Source organism: Hevea brasiliensis, chromosome 16, assembly GCF_030052815.1.
Source record: "Hevea brasiliensis isolate MT/VB/25A 57/8 chromosome 16, ASM3005281v1, whole genome shotgun sequence".
NCBI classification, from domain to species: domain Eukaryota; kingdom Viridiplantae; phylum Streptophyta; class Magnoliopsida; order Malpighiales; family Euphorbiaceae; genus Hevea; species Hevea brasiliensis.
This window is the reverse complement of record NC_079508.1, coordinates 35,850,469-35,863,481: the sequence shown is the minus strand read 5'-3', so window position 1 is coordinate 35,863,481 and position 13,013 is coordinate 35,850,469. Positions and strand designations below refer to the sequence as shown.

The window sequence follows — 13,013 nt, the reverse complement described above, 5'->3', positions numbered from 1 at the left end:
ATTTTCGTCCTAATCAGCTATCACATGAACACTTCCAATTTTTATTATGACCATTAAATAAATTTAATGCTAATCTTTAAAATTGAGATAAAATTATTAAAATTGAAATAATTGGACATAACTATAAAAAAAAAAACTTAGAAAAATAAAATTTTCTTTTAGTATTAGACTTGAATCAAATATGAATAAGCTTTGAATATGATGGCATAATTGAAAACTCAGGCCTAATTTAATTATTCATATATTAAGCCTATAATGAATTAAGTATAAGCAAAATTTTCGATCATATAAGTTGTGTATAACAGCTAGAAAAGGAGGAAAAGCACACACAGTTTCTAACGCATGATAGCCTTAAAAAACACATACGCACACGCACACACGAGGCTGCATCACATGTAGAGAGCAGAGACGTGAAAGGCCAAGAAACAAGGAAAAGAGAAGTGGAATAAAAAGCTTCATTGGTTGATGAAAGAAAATGGCCTGCACATGAAAAAGTACTTGCATGCCTACTAAGACTCTTACATTTATATATATATATATCCCCACACAAAAACCTTCGATACTCTTATTAAATCTCTTCAAAGGACTATTCATTGGGTGCTCCATGCAGTCATGTGAGGCTGAAAAGGAACAATAGGGTTTTGTTATTATTAAAAAAATATTGATTTCATACTTAAGAAAAAAAAAAAAGAAATAATATAACCTCAGTTAAGAGTAAAGGCAGCAACATGTTCCACCTTTATACTCAGTGCTTGCTGCGAAGTGAGATATCGATGAGAAAGAATCTGTACACATACGGGACTATATATATGCATATATGTCGTGGAAGCTCTGTAATAAGTAGGAAAGCAATATTTAGACAACTTCTTGAGAGATCAGGGAGGATTTGCAACAACCTCAAAGCTAGTTCAAACTAGTGGAAGGTTGTCTGCAGGAAAGAGTAAAAAATAAAAAAAACAAATAAACTAGCTAGATAATCTTTTGTATCAAGAAAGAAGGAAAATTCTTAGTTCAAATAGCTTATTAATGGCTCGAGGAAAGGTTCAGATGAAGCGCATAGAGAATCCGGTGCATAGGCAGGTTACTTTCTGCAAGCGCCGATCTGGACTCCTTAAGAAGGCTAAGGAGCTCTCTGTGCTGTGTGATGCTGAAATTGGAGTTTTCATTTTCTCCTCCCATGGGAAGTTCTACGATCTGGCCACCAATGGGTACCTCTCCCTCTCTCCCCTCTCTTTCCTTTATTCATTTATTTATTTTCAATTGGCTGCCAGTAAGACTAAAATTCGAGACTCACAACCCTGGAGTAGTCCTACCCTTTTCTCATCATTAAAGAAAATAATCTCACAATATATAAATAAAGAGACTTAAATTCAAGACCTTCTCACCCTCTTTATTTTAAAGGTGGAAAAAAAAGTAATTAAGCTACCACTAATTATCATTTAGAGGTCGAGTGATTATCTCATAATATAAAAAAAAAATAGTCTAACTAGTTTAAATGAGAAACTAAACTAGTTTGTTTGTGTTAATAATCAGAAGCATGCAAGGGCTTATTGAGAAGTACATGAAGGTCACCGGAGGATCACTGCAGCCTGATGAGCAAGCCAAAGAGTCGACACAGCCTCTAGTACGTGTAATAAATATCTGTGTCAGTGAGTTCATTCTCTTTTCCCCATAGAGAAAAGTTAGACAAAGAATATCTTAAACAAAAGCTTATTTTGGCATCAGATGCTGCTTATAATGCTCCTCAACCTAACATGCAACTTGCTAATTAATCCCACTAATCTTTTAGGGTGTAAATCCAAATTTATTATTTTTTTAAATGAGAGTTTAAATCCTGTCCTTGTGATTTTTAAATAAATAAACATGTCGGTTTGAAAAATATAAAATTAAGTATTTATTAAAATCGTTTATAAAATTGTAAAATCTTAAATTTAAATTTCAATAAAAAAAAATTGTATCAAAAAATTATTTAATTAAGTAGTCAGTGAAAATGAGAACTTACAATTGAGTAAAGAGAAATTTACTAATGCTTACTGAAATTATTGTATATATATATATATATATATATATATATATATATATATATATATATATATATAATTATGCAAAATATGTAGATATAATATTAATTTATACTATAATGTAAATAATATTTGACAATAGTAAGAATAATTGTAGTGGTGCTATATACGGTTACAAGTATAAGAATGACACATGTTCATTATACTATTGAAGTTATCACTTCTTTTCAAACTCTCTCTTTTCTACGTCGATTAACCAATGAAATTCAAATTTATGAGTGTCTTTTTAGTTGTAGAAATTTCTTTAGAAATTCAAATATGAATGGTTTTTCTTATTTTTATTATGTAAGATATAAAATATATGATAAAATTTATTTATTAAATATATAAATTTTAAATATTTATTTTATAAATTTATAATAAATCTAATTTAAATAAAATTTTTTCTGAATATATAATGATATTTTTTAATAATAATAATAATAATAATAATAATAATAATAATAACAACAACGCCTATTAATAAAAAATCTTTTATTTTTAATTAAATCTTTTAATTTTATCAATTTTTATCTATAAATATTGACTTGCCTTTCAAATTTAACAATCAAATTAATTTACAATTAAAGTGGCCTGAATAAACTGATATGGAATGCTGATTAGATTTTTTTTTTAAAATTTAATTTATGGGACACAAAATTCTTTGAAAATTTTTTAATTAAAATAAAAATTTAGACTAAGAAAAATTGCTTAATCAAATCTTTTTATAATTACTAAAAATTACCCAACACAGAAATAAGCATATATGCCTAATAAATATCAACAAATGTTGAGTGTAATGATAAGACCCACTGCGTTATCAATAAAAAATTTAGGTTTGATTATTGGATAAAATATTATTAGGTGGGCAGTAACTTCGAAAGGATCAATATTACGTGGATCATAAATAGACAAAGAGAACTTCTAGGAGACAAAAAATAAATAAATAAATAAGAAAACCTTTATTGTGGTTCTTTTACTTTTTTATTTTTATCTTTTTTGTTCTTGGTGTGCATCATATTGCTTAATTAGTTCCATTAAGGACAAAGTAATTTATATATATTATATGATTATTAGGATGCAAAAGAGGAGATCAACATGTTGAAGAAAGAGATTGAGATACTCCAAAAAGGACTCAGGTATATATTAATTACCAATTAATTAGTTTTTTTAATATAGTTTAAAATTACTTAATTCCTAGAATTAATTAGTTATTTTTCAACATATCTTAAGCAAATTCACATGTTCTATATATGAACATATATAATCAATACAAAAAATACATAAATGAGCACATTTCTTGTGTCCAATAAATATATATTAAATAATGATTGAATAATAAACAGATATGTTAACAGGTACTTGGTTGGAGGGGGAGCTGCCCATGCTCAAATGACAATGGATGAATTACTCATTCTTGAGAAAAATCTTGAAATTTGGATTTGCCACATTCGCTCAACAAAGGTACAATATATCAACAATTATTATTAATTATATTCTTCAAATTAATTTGGGTGTAGTTAATATAAATTTAATCTCATATAAGAATGAATTTTATAATTATTAAATTAACTATTTATATTAAAATTTATGTAAAATTAATTAAAATATATATAATAAATAAATAAATTTAAATATAAATATTTAATCTAACTGTTATTAAATTAATTCTTAAATTAAGTTAGAGTAGCCAAATATAATCAACTTTATATTGGATATTGTATTTTGATTTTTTTAACGAGTGCAATATTACATTTTTTTAAATTCAGTAAATATGCTTTACATCACTAATTTTGTATAAAAATTATTAAAATTACATTAAAATATATAAAAGACGCAGTATGACATTAAAAATATAATTTTTTTTATATTTCTGATGCAAAATTAGCAATAAATAAATATATTTAATGAACCTTAATAAAAGTAATATTGCCTTCATTAGAAAAATCAATTTTACTTATATTAATTATCATTAGTTCTCTAAAAAAATTCATTAATTAAAATTTGACTAATTATTACCAAATGCTACACAGATGGAGATAATGTCTAAAGAGATCCAGCTATTGAGGAATAAGGTTAGTCCTCAAATTTTCTTTTTCTTTTTTTTTTTTCTGATTATTAAATATATAAATATGTTTTGAATTGTTGTTCTATTAATTAGCAAAAATTTTCATGTTTATGAGTTAGTTTCTTTCCCTCCTCAGTGATTGGCTTACAAATTACAACACCCTTGTAGTTGTAGGGAAAAAAATAATAATAATTAAGCTTCGTTTGTTTCATGGCAATTCTTTAACGGTTGTTAGAGTTTGAACTCCTAAGGCTTAGAGTTTTTCAATAGTTAATGTTTGATATGATTTTAATTTCAGCTGCTTGAATCAATAAGAACTAACCAATTTCGTAAGTTTTTAGATTCAGAATATGTGTTTGAATTTTTTTTTTAATTTGATATTACACCTTTAATTTTTAGATATTTAAATTCATGCCCAAATATGCTTTTATCAACATTCATCAACTATATATATAGAGATTCATAAATATACCCAATAAAAAAAAGAAAATAAGAAAAAATTATGTTAACAAAATTAAATTTTATAAATTTAAATTGCTCAACATACTTTCTTAATTTATTTTTATATGTCGTATAAGGTTTTTGTTTGATGATTAAGGAAATAATACAATCACTAAAATTATAATAAAATACTTTTTAATTTAAGTAAATTACATTTTATCTCATCTAATTAAGAGAGAGGAAAAGATGTTAAAAATGAATTTTAGAAAATTATTCAAATAGTTGTTATGTTTACTAGAAATAATGATAAAATTGGAAAAAAAATAATTAATAATCCTTTATTTTCTCAAAGCAACATAAAAAAATTCTAAAAAATAATAGATAAAAGTTAAAAAAAAAAGTATTATGATATTTATGAATTTTGTGTATTTTGTTTATCGAGTTTTTTTTTTTAATTTTTTCCAAATTAATAATTATAGCAAAGATCAGTTTTTTTTTTCTTTAATGTTGAGGCTTGCAACTTGTTAAGATGATAACATAATCTTAATTTGATACAATAGTAAATTATTTTATTTATTTATTTGTTGTAGGAAGGAGTACTGAAAGCTGCAAATCAATATCTCCAAGATAAGGTATTCAAACACTTTCAACTATAATGAAAAATTTATTTCTGAAATATATGAATAAATTTTACCCTTTTTTTTGTAATTTTTTTTGCAGATAGAGGAGACTGTTGAGATTACTAACTTTGAACCAATGACTCCATATCCACTAACTATACAAAATGACATATTTCAATTTTAGAAATAGTGTTTGATGGGGTTGACTGGCTATTAGTATGCAGAAGTCATTAATATATATATATATTTGTGAGATGTTTTGCTTAAGCACTTGAACTTCATGGGTTGTCATAATATCAAGTTATATATGAAGAATCCAGGTTGCTTAATTATGAGAGATTGGAAAATTCCTAATAATATTATCCTTAAATAAAATACTTTTAGTTTGCTTTTTTTACTGACAGGTTTAATATAATTAATGATGTAGTTTGATGATAAGGTTTTTTTTTTAAAAATTTTTTTTGGCATTTTATTCTCTCACAAACAGATTATTTAGTTATATTTTTAAATGTAAAAAAAAAATTTCTTAAATCCGATATATTACAAATCCAAAAGAAAAACATTTAAGATATATGTATTTAATAGTTAAATCTCATCGTATATTTTGTGTTTTGAGTTTATGATAGACCGAGTTTAAGTAAGAAAAATACATTAATTATAAGAGATAGATTAAGCTATGCATTTAAAGGATTTTTTTGCCTAAATTTGATCTATCATGAAATCAAAACTTATATGCCGGGTGAAATTTACCTATTAAATGTATGAATTCTATGTATTTATATCTTAAATTTATAATAAATTGAATTTAGATAAGAATTTTTTACTGACAATAATTCTTAAAATAAAATATTTTTTTTCTGGCTAAACAACAAAAATTCTAACTATTGAAGGTGTAATATCAAATTAATACAATAATGCTCCTACTCCATAAAAAAAAAAAAATAATAATAATAATAATAATAATAATAATAATTAAAAATAAAAATCCTAACTCAAAATTACCTTACCATACTGCTAAAGAGGGGTTGCTCCACCCCCAACTATCAATTGGTAGTACAAATAGTAAATACAGCACAATGTGAGGGACTTGTATGCGAAAGACTCCGCTTCGCTCACCACTTTGCACATACAGTCTCCTTCATTTTGAGCTTTTAGGTGTCCAGTTATACTTATAATATGAGCCACTCTAATTCAGCTGTGCCATGTTGATAAACATAAACAAGTAAACTAAAAAAAATAAGAATGCTGATATGTTGAGTTAGTTGAACAGTAGTATCAAGATAGGAAGTCGAGTTCGATCTCCGATTAGAGTCCAGTCAACCTAAAAATATAGGATGCAATATCAACCACTTATAATGGAAATATATATGAACAAGAGTTTTTTTGCAAAAAAAAAAAAAAGCATTGATGTCCTCAGGTATATCCTTCCATGATCTATCAGGAAAGAAGAATGTATCATTGGTAAAGTAAGGATTGCACTACATAAGCACCAGTGTTCTTGCCAGAAACTTAAGGATTGGTTTCAAGAAATGGATGTAATCAGTATAACCAATTACAGGATCAGGTGTATATAATGTTTCACTGTTGTACTTGTTGAGAGGAGCATTAAGCTCAAATCTCCTTGGCAAATCAGGATTGACTAGGAAAATACAACAATAAGCAATAAGATCTGCATGGTTTTCTGTTATAGTTTTATTTCCATCTTCCCTTTCATAACCTCTGGCAGCAAAATAAGAGAAATTATTGCATACAAGCGGTACAACGTATAGATTTTAACTGTTCACAATGGTTGTATTCTAAAATTTCTCAAAAGTACCTTCAAAAGCCTTTCTCATGCAGAAGACTGTTTGATCTGAACATTCAGATTTTTCTCCCACTGTTTTCATTCTTGGCTCAACCATGTCGCAGTAAAGAATTCCATATTTATTCAAGGATTCAGCCATGTGAACTCCTAAAGCTTCAGGATTTGAGTCTCCAGATTCCATAAAGTTTGCAAATGAAGATAATCTGACACCATCTTTATCTACTCCCATCTCTTCGCCTACAGCTTCAACTACCTCCAAAGCTATAGATCACCATATTGATCAGTATTGACCGTTCACCTTATCTTTCACAAACTGATCAATTAGGTAACCATGAGACCCATGGATCTCAACTCTATCCAAACCTGTAAATCAAATAAGTAGAAAAATAAAGGAAAAATGAGAGTATTTAAATGGGTGACTAGTTGAAGCACTGCTTATGATTGTAAACTTGAAGAGCCAAGAAAGAGTTATAAGTGTTATTTTAGAATAAAAGCCTACCAGCTTCCATAGCATTCCCATCAGTGCTATGGAACAACAATGCTGTTACCAGGAATTTGAGAGGTCAAAGGCTTGTGTCTATACAAGAGACTGTAGCCTGACCATTTGGCTGAAAACCTTTAATGACCAACAATTGATGTAAAATCAAGATCCAAACAAAAAGAATACTTCATAAAATAGAGCAATTTTATGCAAACGTGAAAAGAATAACTGAGCATGATTAAAATTACCAAAAAACTAATAAAAGGAAATGAACCACACTGACATTTGGAATTAAAATTCCTTCCAGAAAAATAAGAAACTTCACTAAAACAAGATTTAACAAAAACCGTTTTCCCATGTCAAAAACCCATATCACTAATACAGATTAGATATCTGGTTCTACAATGATTCAACTGATCTCTTCGCTTAAAACAATTTGTCTCTTCCCATAAAAGTATAAAAGTTAATGGATATAAAACAAAGTTGATCCACTTACTCCCAGCCAAACAATTGATGCCATTGACATCAAAGTTAACTGTAGACAAGTTTATTCCACTTTTGTTGTTGTTGTTTTTTTTTTTTTTTTTTATAATTTCTTTTTTGTAATTCCTAATTGATTGTTGACTCAGCTTTCTTTTAAGTACAGCAATTGGTATCATTTCATTAGATTTAAAACATAAAAATATCATTTGGCTACTACAGGTTAACCAGCAACAATAATTGAGGCCAGAATTATGACAGAAGCCATCTGGCAATATCAAGTTCAGCCGGAGTGACAAAACCATACATATTTAAGCGATGGCAACAAGGATAAAAGTCCAAGAGCACATCTGAACTTGAAACTCTTCCAACATGCCAAATTTGACAAAAGAATATATCACCTTTGGCATGACCAGCATCCACAATAGGTTTCCATCCGTCAACTTGGTCTTTGGTCCAAATACCAAGAGAAAAGCTGTACTTTTAGTAAATGGAAACTACCGTTGCTTCAGCTATAAGAAGTTCTGAAAGTTGAACGATATCATCAAGCTTCAAACTTTGTAAGCTAACAACGAAGTTAGTGAATATAACTCTGTCCTTGTAGCCATGAAAAGCACTTTAGAGAAAGCATAGACATGATTAGCTTCCTATAAAATCATTAAGCAACTTGGAAAGACCTCACCTAGACCTTGTTTATCATATACAACTTAACTCAACTAAGGTTTTATCCAAAAAATTTGGAGTTGGCTATATGGATTCGCTTTCTCCACTCTAAACGATTTTGGATTAAATTTCAGAAATGTGTAATGCTTCTAGGTCATGTTGTACTATTCTCCTCCAAGTCAGTTTAGGTCTATCCCTTCTTTTCTTTCTATCCTCTAACATAATGTGCTCTACTTGTCTAACTGAAGCCTCCGTATGTCTACGCTTTACATGAATAAACCACCTCAATCTCCCTTCTCTCAACTTATCCTCAATTGGCACCACTCCTACCTTTTCTCTAATACTCTCATTACGGACTCTATCTAGTCTAGTATGGCCACTCATCCACCTTAATATTCTTATCTCTGCAACTCTTATCTTAGACGCATACGACTCATTCAGTGCCCAACATTCACTACCATATAACATGGCCGGTCGTATGGTTGTACGGTAAAATTTTCCTTTCAACTTATTAGGAATCTTGTGATCACATAAAACTCCTGTGGCATGTCTCCACTTCAACCATCCAGCTTTAATCCTATGACTAATATCCTCCTCACATCCTCCATCTACTTGAAGGACTGAGTCGAGATATTTAAAGTGACTACTTTGGGACAGTACCACTCTATCCAAACTAACTCATTCTCTATCACCAGTTTGGCCTTCACTAAACTTAAAATGCATGTATTCTATCTTTGTTCTACTTAACTTAAAGCCCTTTGACTCTAGAGTACTTCTCCAAAACTTTAGCTTTCTATTGACTCCTCCTCTCGTCTCATCTATCAGAACAATATCATCCGTAAACATCATGCACCAAGAGATACTATCTTGTATATGTTTTATCAATTCATCTAAAACTAATGTAAAAAGGTAAGGGCTTATAGCTGATCCTTGGTGTAATCCAACTGAGATCAAAAAATCTCTTATGTCCCCTCCCACTGTCCGCACAATAGTATTTGCTCCTTCATACATATCTTTTAACACTTGTATGTACCTAATAGATACTCTCTTTTGTTCTAATACTCTCTATAAAATATCTCTTGGAACACTATCATAAGCATTCTCTAAATCAATAAAAACCATGTGTAGATCTTTCTTCACATCTCTATATTTCTCCATCAAGCTTCTAAAGAGAAAGATCGCTTCCATAGTTGAACGACCGGGCATGAAGCCAAATTGATTAGGAGAGATAAAAGTATCATGATATAGTCGATGCTCTACAACTCTCTCCTACAACTTCATAGTATGGGTCATGAGTTTAATTCTACTATAATTTAAGTAACTCTTTTTGTTTTCCTTATTTTTTAAAATAGTTAGTAAAATACTCCTCCTCTATTCATCAGGCATTTTCTTTGAGTTTAAAATTTTATTAAATAATTTAGTTAACTATGCCACTCTCATATCTCTCAAACACTTTCACACTTCAATTAGTATTTTATCGGGTCCACAGGCTTTACCCACTTTCATTCTCTTAAGTGTTTCTTTTACTTCCAAAGATCTAATTCTTTTAGTATAATTCACATTCTTTTCTATTATTCTGTAATCTATATTCATGCTATTATCATTTTGACTATTATTAAAGAGATCATCAAAATAAATTCTCCATCTTTCTTTAATGTCTTCATCTTTCACTAACACTTTTCATTCTTTATCCTTGATGTACCTAACTTGATTAAGATCTTGGCATTTCTTTTCTCTCTTCCTTGCTAATATATAAATATTTTTCTCCCATTCTTTAGTTCCAAGTTTCTCATATAACTTTTTAAAGGCCTACGCTCTTGCTTGACTAACTGCATTTTTTGCTTATTTCTTTGTTATCTTGTACTGTTCATATGCCTCATTATTATCACATTTAGGTAATTTCTTATATCATTCCCTTTTTCTCTTCACTGCCTTTTGTAATTCCTCATTCCATCACAATCTCTTTTTTTAGGGTAGTCCATGTCCTTTAGACTCTCCAAGTACTTTTCTAGCTAACTTTCTAATCTTTGATGTCATCTGTATCCACATATCATTAGCCTCCATATCTAGCTTCCATGCTTCGGACTCAAGAAGCTCATTTTTGAACTTCACTTACTTTACTCCTTTGAACTCCCACTACTTTGTTCAAGCTATACTATTTTTTCTGAACTTACTTAAATTGATCCTAAACTTGACATCCAAGACCACTAACCGATGTTGACTTGTTAAAACCTCTCCTGGAATGACCTTGCAATCCTTACATAGAGCTCTATTTGTCTTCCTGGTTAAGAGAAAGTCAATTTAGCTTCTATGTTGCCCACTTTTGAAAGTCACTAAATGTGACTATCTTTCTATAAAGTAGGTATTTGTTAGTATTAAGTCGTATGCCATAGCAAATCCATGATATTTTTTTCTTCCTCTTTTCGACTGTCAAAATCAAAACCTCCATGAACATTCTCATAACCTTGTCTATCACTTCCTACATGTCTATTCAAATCTCCGCCAATGAAAACATTCTCTTCATTCGGTATGTGTTGCATTAGATCATCCATATCTTCCCAAAACCTTTGTTTACTCTCACTATCTAATCTTATTTGTGGGGCATAAGTACTAACCATATTTATTGTTTCTCCTTCTACTACTAACTTTACTAGTATAATTCTATCTTCTACTCTTTTCACAGCTATTACAGCGTTTTTCAATGTCCTGTCTATAATTGTGCCCACTCCGTTCTTGTTTCTCTCCTTTCCGGTAAACTACAGTTTATACCTTGAATTACCCACTTCCTTGCTTTTCTCTCCTACCCATTTAATCTCCTGAATGCAATCAATATTTACGCTTCTCCTTTCCAAAGTATCCACAAGCTCCATTAATTTTCCTGTAAGTGATCCAATATTCTAAGTACCAACCCTGATCCTCCTCCTATCCTGTTCCTTCCTAATTGGTCTCCTTATATGATATCTTCTATTATTCTCTATGCCTATCTTGTATTCTGTTCCACTATCTGTTCTACTATTTATCCTATGGACTAACTTCTTTACCCACATCCATGATGTGGGAACCCTTACTCATTTAACACCACACCTGGGCACCGGCATGGCGCGTAGCTTTCGGTTAACGCCCTACACACTTGCATATTTCTCATTACACCCAGGCTCCAATGTAGCGCGTCTTAAGTAGAGAACGCCCCAACGTTTATATCATTTAAATTCATATCATAAGGTGTGACGAAATTTTTACGCTGGTTGTCACCTACCGCAACCCTACTCCTTTATTCGGACTTGGGACCAGCTAAGCGAAAACTACTTAGGTGGAGTTACCTTGTTTATCATATACTCAATATATATTTTATCATATACTCAACCTATATTTTATATAAATATTTGCATCTTACTTATTTTACATATCTACACATATTATGTCTTACCTAAATAGATCCATCCTAGATCAAATAAACAAATATGTGAATTCCTTCTATTTTATATATGAACTATAGCATCTTGAATCCAATAGATCGGATCTAAGTAGAAAATTCTCTATGTTCTGGGCAAGAATTTCGTATCAACTTAATATACGACAACATGGGCTGCATTTAATTTGAGACCTCGTCTCTAAGATCTCTAAGATCTAATGATAGAAAATGAAAATTTGGCTTTTATACAGAAGGGGATTGCTGATAATAGACAAAAAAAGACTAAACAAAATATTAAACCATCTAGGACTCCGCCGACATTCGTTCCATATAAATTGGATGCAGATGCAAAAAGCGATACACAACAGATCCACATCCCCAAAGCATCATCGCCGAACAACATCAAAACCCAGTAACCAAAAAGCATAAGGAAATCAAAATAATAAGGACATTAGTCTTACCTATAAGAAAGATCGAACTTCCCCATCTTGTATGGTGTAAAAGGACGAATAGTGGGAGATGGAGCAGACATGGTAATGTTATTCGAGTTCTCTTCTTCTTGCTGTAATTTGCTTACAATTATCACTTACAGAGATTTAAAAGACTTGTTTATTTTTCTTGTCTGCCGAAAAATGAAAATCAAATGAAAGTAGAATGTAATGGAAAAGCCCAGAACGGGAAGTGGGTGTTTAAAGAAGCCAAGAACATAGAAGCAGGCGGCGGTCTCTTGGGTTAAAAAGCAAAAGAAGGGTCCAAGCATTCAACCTTGATAGATGAGAAATCGAAGAGGGTCCTGTCAGTCCCAATGGCACCGGCAACAATTGCTCAATGTTCATCTCCCTCTGTGCTTTAACGTACATGTCCAGATGACTTTTACTGTTAGCTTTGCTTATTGGAGTGCAATTACCGATTTAGTTTCCTTGGAGGAATAAGTTATTTTTGAGGTTTAAAAAAATAATTTATCAATTTAATGTGAAATTAAAA

General features: G+C 30.0%; 1 protein-coding gene and 1 long non-coding RNA gene across 6 annotated transcripts; one reads left to right on the top strand and one right to left on the bottom strand.

The window, feature by feature from the left end:
* Positions 1-818: 818 nt before the first annotated feature.
* Positions 819-5,526, top strand: LOC110659779 (agamous-like MADS-box protein AGL12). 4 transcript variants are annotated; one of them, XM_058137901.1, is made up of 7 exons: positions 819-1,208; positions 1,534-1,645; positions 3,138-3,199; positions 3,407-3,524; positions 4,094-4,135; positions 5,160-5,201; positions 5,290-5,526. In XM_058137901.1, exons 1-7 carry the CDS (start codon positions 1,027-1,029, stop codon positions 5,371-5,373), a joined length of 642 nt encoding a protein of 213 aa, XP_057993884.1. In that variant the 5' UTR covers positions 819-1,026; the 3' UTR covers positions 5,374-5,526. The 4 variants fall into 4 exon arrangements, with proteins under 4 accessions (XP_057993884.1, XP_057993885.1, XP_021673525.2 ...); XM_058137902.1 differs by having other exon boundaries at positions 821-1,208; positions 3,419-3,524; XM_021817833.2 differs by having other exon boundaries at positions 822-1,208; positions 1,534-1,624; positions 3,419-3,524.
* A 565-nt stretch (positions 5,527-6,091) lies between these two features.
* LOC110659287 (uncharacterized) lies at positions 6,092-12,948 on the bottom strand. Of its 2 annotated transcripts, XR_009144925.1 has the most exons (3): positions 12,491-12,935; positions 7,006-7,356; positions 6,092-6,510 (listed from the first exon to the last, which is right to left on the bottom strand). It is a non-coding gene; the product is annotated as an uncharacterized LOC110659287 (long non-coding RNA). The 2 variants fall into 2 exon arrangements; XR_002495718.2 differs by lacking the exon at positions 6,092-6,510 and having other exon boundaries at positions 6,648-7,356; positions 12,491-12,948.
* Positions 12,949-13,013: the final 65 nt, after the last annotated feature.

Excerpts from the sequence above, each read along its gene's own strand:
- LOC110659779 (XM_058137901.1), top strand. The coding sequence starts at position 1,027 with ATGGCTCGAGGAAAGGTTCAGATGAAGCGCATAGAGAATCCGGTGCAT. Across the intron at positions 3,200-3,406 it reads ATACTCCAAAAAGGACTCAG|ATATGTTAACAGGTACTTGG; the intron begins GTATATATTAAT and ends AATAATAAACAG. Across the intron at positions 4,136-5,159 it reads TCCAGCTATTGAGGAATAAG|GAAGGAGTACTGAAAGCTGC; the intron begins GTTAGTCCTCAA and ends TATTTGTTGTAG.